The sequence below is a fragment of the Otolemur garnettii genome, unplaced genomic scaffold (assembly GCF_000181295.1).
Source record: "Otolemur garnettii isolate 467f Iridium unplaced genomic scaffold, OtoGar3 scaffold00156, whole genome shotgun sequence".
NCBI classification, from domain to species: domain Eukaryota; kingdom Metazoa; phylum Chordata; class Mammalia; order Primates; family Galagidae; genus Otolemur; species Otolemur garnettii.
Window position 1 is genome coordinate 4329991 of NW_003852551.1, and position 5516 is coordinate 4335506.

The 5516-nt window shown below is 46.8% G+C and overlaps 1 protein-coding gene across 1 annotated transcript; it reads left to right on the plus strand.

Moving 5' to 3' along the window:
- The first annotated feature begins 477 nt into the window (after positions 1-477).
- On the plus strand, positions 478-2463 carry ATP5IF1 (ATP synthase inhibitory factor subunit 1). The gene is made up of 3 exons (XM_003799835.3): positions 478-630; positions 721-812; positions 2198-2463. Exons 1-3 carry the CDS (start codon positions 544-546, stop codon positions 2337-2339), a joined length of 321 nt encoding a protein of 106 aa, XP_003799883.1. The 5' UTR covers positions 478-543; the 3' UTR covers positions 2340-2463.
- The last annotated feature ends 3053 nt before the right edge of the window (positions 2464-5516 follow it).

The window sequence follows — 5516 nt, forward strand, 5'->3', positions numbered from 1 at the left end:
ACACACACACACACACACATATATATATAAATTAGTCAGGTGTGGTGTCACCGGCTTACAGTCTCAACTAGTTAGGAGGCTGAAGCAGGAGATGGCTCAAGCCAAGGAGTTTGAGGTGGTTGTGAGCTGTAACACCCGTGCACTGTAGCCGGAGCCACTGCATGAGACCTTGTCTCAAAAAACAATAACATTAGGATTGGAATCTTGGGCAGGAGGTGGGCTCACACCTCATTTGGAGGGTCGCAAGAGCCCACATTTCGACCTCTGACACTCTCCTTACCCTTCTCTCCAACCTCTCTAGAAAGTCTCAGACGCCTCCAGCCCTAAGCCCTTGTTTGCGGTTGGCTAAAAATAGACCCACCTGGTGCTCCTGATTTGCTATAAGCTCCAAGAGTCCCGCCTTCTCTCTCCAATGAGTCGCTACTCCTAAATTCTTCCCGCCCACCCCCTCATCAAATAGATTGGGAGCCAGGCCCTTCTCGCCATTAGCGCGTTCAGGAAGGCTGTCAGGAGAGTGAGCAGAGAGGACCGGCTCTAGCAAAAATGGCAGTCTCGGCGCAGGTGGTGCGGTCGCGCTTTGGCATGTGGGGCGTAAAGGCCGTACAAGCCCGCGGCTTCGCCTCGGATCAGGTACGTTGCAGCAGTACCCGCTGCCCCAGCCCTGGACGCGTATTCCCTCTTTGCTTCCGCACCTTTAGTAATATCCCTGTCTCGCTTTAGCCCAGCAATGTCGACAGGAGCGCGGGCTCGATCCGGGAAGCTGGTGGGGCGTTCGGAAAGAAAGAGCAGGCGGAAGAGGAACGATATTTCCGGTGAGGCCCACCAGGTCCCAAGAACAGGCTTACGTCTTCCAGGGCCTTCCAATCCTTAAACTTCCAGTCGCCCCATCTAACCCTATCTGGTGTCTTGGGGCGCTTCATCCCCCAACACATTACAACCTGACATTTGAGGACTCCGGCTGTTGCCACTATATTGCTCTTATCCTCCTGCTAAACAGTCCTGCTAAACAGTCCAGGGCTCCCAAACCCAAACCATTTCCACCGGCTGGTCTCCGGAACTCTCAACCCATGGCTCACCCTCCTCCTTTATCAATTACCATCGTCCCCTTCATGTTCTCCCAGTGTCCGTGAAATTCCCCCATTTTCTTCACACAGCGTGTGGCTCTGACCATCCAATACTTGCAGACCCTCAGAACGCGACTCCCTGGGCTTTCCACCCATGTTATTATGCTCATTCTTCCCCTCACACTTTAACTTGGCAAGCCCATGTTCATTACCTAAAGCTTCAGACCTCAGCCATTTCTAGACCCTCACCCATCTCCAATTCCACCAGAGCAGGTGGGTCATAGGAGCTGGTGGCACCGGCTTATGATTGGACTTTACCCTCTCCTTCAGACTTTTGCCTTACTCAGCCCAGCCCAGACCCTGGGCTGTAGATTTCCCTCTCCCTCTTAGAAGTAGTGAGTGGGTTGGGCCTTTCTGAGCCCTGAGTTATCTTTAGTCTACTTCTGTCCACACTGGGGAGTAGGGAGGAACTAATCTTCTTTCTGCCCATTATTGAAAATTGTCATATATGGAACCAGCCATTCCAGAGAACCAATATATGACCCTCTACATTTTATAGTTAAGGAAAACTGAGAGCTAAATGTGGGTGAACCAATGTTTTAATCTAATCCCTTCCTGAGACCTAAATTGAACTGCCAAATACTGTCTATGGAATAGACTCCATTTATGGCCCTGACAAGGGCCACCTTTTTCTAGGCAAAGAAAGGCCTAGATAAATTGGAGTAGAGATGATATGTGTCCTTTAACCACACCCCTTTCTCTCTCTCTCCCTCCTTTTCTGCCTCCTACTACCCCAAAAGTGACTCAAGATCTCTGGGTTGTTCCTCTGATAAGGTATTGGGGATTCAAGTCATATCTCCTTGGAGTTTTCAATTTTAAAGAGGACTCTGAAAGGAATAGCTCATCAATGATGGAATTTCAGGCAATAGCACAAGGAAAATGGAATCATTTTGGTCATCTCCTTAAGATGGGTACACCTCAATTTAAGATGGAGATTGGGGATTAAAAGAGGATGACCAGCCAGACTCCATGATATTGGGACTCCTATACTTTGCCTTAGGTATAGGTTATGCTTAGAGATCTCTTTAGGGTTTAGGATTGAGATTAAACCCTGAGCCACTGTGTCCTTGTAGGGCGCAGGCTAAAGAACAACTGGCAGCCTTGAAAAAACACCATGAAGATGAGATCGGTCATCATAAGAGGGAGATTGAGCGTCTACAGAAAGAAATTGAGCGACATAAGCAGAAGATCAAAAAGCTAAACCATGATGATTAAGTGCACAGAATTCCCCATAGAACGGCACATACCAGTGCCTATTTCTATGTAAACATAGTTCTGGTTTAATTAATATTTGTCTGTGTGCTACTAACAGATAATAAACTGTCACCAGTGAACTGTATCTGTTGCCTTCTATGTGGAACAGGGTAGAGGGACAGACACTACTGGACTGCTAAAATGAAGTAGACAGATCCCTGCCACAGGGAGCTGACAATCAAAGTACAATATGATAAGTGATGGGATACAACTCAGGGGGGATGGCCCCGTATACCGAGGGTAGTGGGTTCAAACCTGGCCCCGGCAAAAAAAATAGCCAGGTGTTGTGGCAAGTGCCTGTAGTCCCAGCTACTAGGGAGGCTGAGGCAAGAGAATCGCTTAAGCCCAGGATTTGGATGTTGCTGTGAACTGTGACACCACGGCACTCTACCAAGGGCAACAAAATGAGACTATCTCTTAAAAAAAAAAAAAGAACTCAGGGGCAAGAAGGAATATGACACAGACAAGGGACTCCTCCCTAGTCTAGATAGAAGTGTTCAGAGAAAGCTTCTTGAAGGATAAACCCCAATCCAAAGTGAAGGCAAGGAGCAAACTAGAGAACAGAGAAGGATTATTGCTTCAAAAGATGTGATTCAAGGTACCAACAGTAATAACACCATTTGCCACTTATAAAATGGTTTAGAGAACTCTTCGTAGGAATTAGTCATCAATATTGTAATTTTGCAGATGGAGAGAACTGGAATTAGCAGTCATGTATTGCCTATAGTCACTCAGTACATGGAAGTGGAGAATTGCAGCCAGGTTTTGTGACTGCCTGCTGATCCAAGTCTGTTAGTAGTGGAACACAGGAATTATTTCTTAGGATATATTTTGCTTTGCCCTGTGTGTGCTTGTTTCAAATTAGACTTTAAGGCCTATTTTAATTAATTTTTTCCTTTTTTTTTTTTTTGAGACAGTCTAGCTCTGTCACCCCAGGTAGAGTACAGTGAGGTCATCATAGCTCACTGCAACCTCATACCCCTGGGGTCAAGCAATCCTTCTGCCTCAGCCTCCTGAGTAGCTGAGACTACAGTTACCAGCTGCCATGCCTGGCTAATTTCTGTATTTTTCTTTTCTTTTTTTTTTTTTTTTTTCGAGACAGAGTCTCAAGCTGTTGCTCTGGGTAGAGTGTTGTGTCACAGCGCACAGCAACCTCCAACTCTTGGGCTCAAGTGATCCTTTTGCCTTAGTTTTTCTATTTTTTGTTTGTTTGTTTGTTTGTTTTGAGACAGAGTCTCCCTTTGTCACCCTTGATAGAACACCATGGCATCTTAGCTCACAGCAACCTCCAACTCTTGGGTTCAAGTGATCCTCTTGCTTCAGCCTCCCAAGTAGCTGGGACGACAGCACCCATTACAATGCCTGGCTATTTTTTATTGTAGTTGTCATTGTTCAGCAGGCCCAAGCTGAGTTCAAACCCACCAGCCCTGTTGTATGTGGCCTGCACCCTAACCACTAAGCTATAGGCACCAAGCCAGTTTTTCTATTTTTAGTAGAGACAGGGTCTCACTCTGGCTCAGGCTAGTCTCAAACTTGTGACCTCAAACTATCCACCCACCTTGGCCTCCCAGAGTGTTATTACAGGCGTGAGCCACTACACCTGGCCAATTTCTCTTTTTTGTAGAGACAGGGTCTCAATCTTGCTCCAGCTGATCTTGAACTCCTGGGCTCAAGCAATCAATCCTCCGTCCTCAGCCTCCCAGAATACCAGGATTACAGGCATGAGCCACAGCACCCAGGCTTAACTAAACAGTTATACACTCGTGTGACTCTTCTAGGCAAAAAAAGTTGAGATGATATTTGGGCCGTTTAGGAAAACATTTTCATTTCACAGGTTCAGTATATTGTTTGCCTAGAATTGTGATGAGTCATTTGTTACAAGACACTATTAAAGGCTTGGCACTTGTGGCTCAAGTGGCCAGCCACATACACCTAAGGTGGTGGGTTCAAATCCAGCCTGGGCCCGCCAAACAACAATGACGGCTGCAACCAAAAAATAGCCGGGCCTTGTGAACTAGATTGTTATGAACTAGATTGATGGACCATTGTAGTACAGGTAATTTTTCAGGAAATCTGTTGACAATTATGGGTAAAGAATACTTACAGGCTGAGCATGGTGGCTCATGTCTGTAATCCTAGCACTCTGGGAGGCTGAGGCAGTGGATTGCTTGAGCTCAGGAGTTTGAGACCAGCCTGAGCAAGGGGGAAACACCATCTCTACTAACAATAGAAACACTAGCCAGGCATCGTGGTGGGTTCCTATAGGGAGGCTGAAGCAGGAGGATTGCTTGAGCTTAAGAGTTTGAGGTTGCTGTGAGCTGTGATGATGCCACAGCGCTCTACCCAAGACACAGTGAAACTCTGTCTTAAAAACAAAACAAGGGTGGCACCTGTGGCTCAAAGGAGTAGGGCGCTGGCCCCATATACCGGAGGTGGTAGGTTCAAACCCAGCCCCTGCCAAAAACTGCAAAAATTAAATAGATAAATAAATAATTAATTAATTAAAAAAAAAACACAAAAGGCCCAGTGCCTATAGCTCAGCAGCTAAGGTGCCAGCCACGTACACCTGAGCTGGCGGGTTCGAATCCAGGCTGGGCCTGCCAAATGACAATGGCAACTACAACCAAAAAAAAAGCCAGGCATTGTGGCAGGCGCCTGTAGTCCCAGCACTTGGGAGGCTGAGGCAAGAGAATCGCTTAAGCCTAGGCGCTGATGATGCCACAGCACTCTACCCACGGCAACAGCTCGAGGCTCTGTCTCAGACAAAATAAAACAAAACAAAAACACAAAAAGGCAGATTATTAAAAATTAAAAAAACTAACTATACACATTTAATACAGCTCTTACTATGAGTGCTACTTTAGCATTTAGAAATAAAATATGGGCTTGGCACTTGTGGCTCAAGTGGCTAAGACACCAGCCACATACACCTAAGGTGGCGGGTTCAAATCCAGCCCGGACCCACCAAACAACAATGATGGCTGCAACCAAAAAAGCATAGCCAGGCATTGTGGCAGGCGCCTGTGGTCCCAGCCACTTGGGAGGCTGAGGCAGGAAACTCACTTGAGCCCAGGAGTTGGAGGTTGCTGTGAGCTGTGATGCCACAGCACTCTACCCAGGGGGATAGCTTGAAGCTCT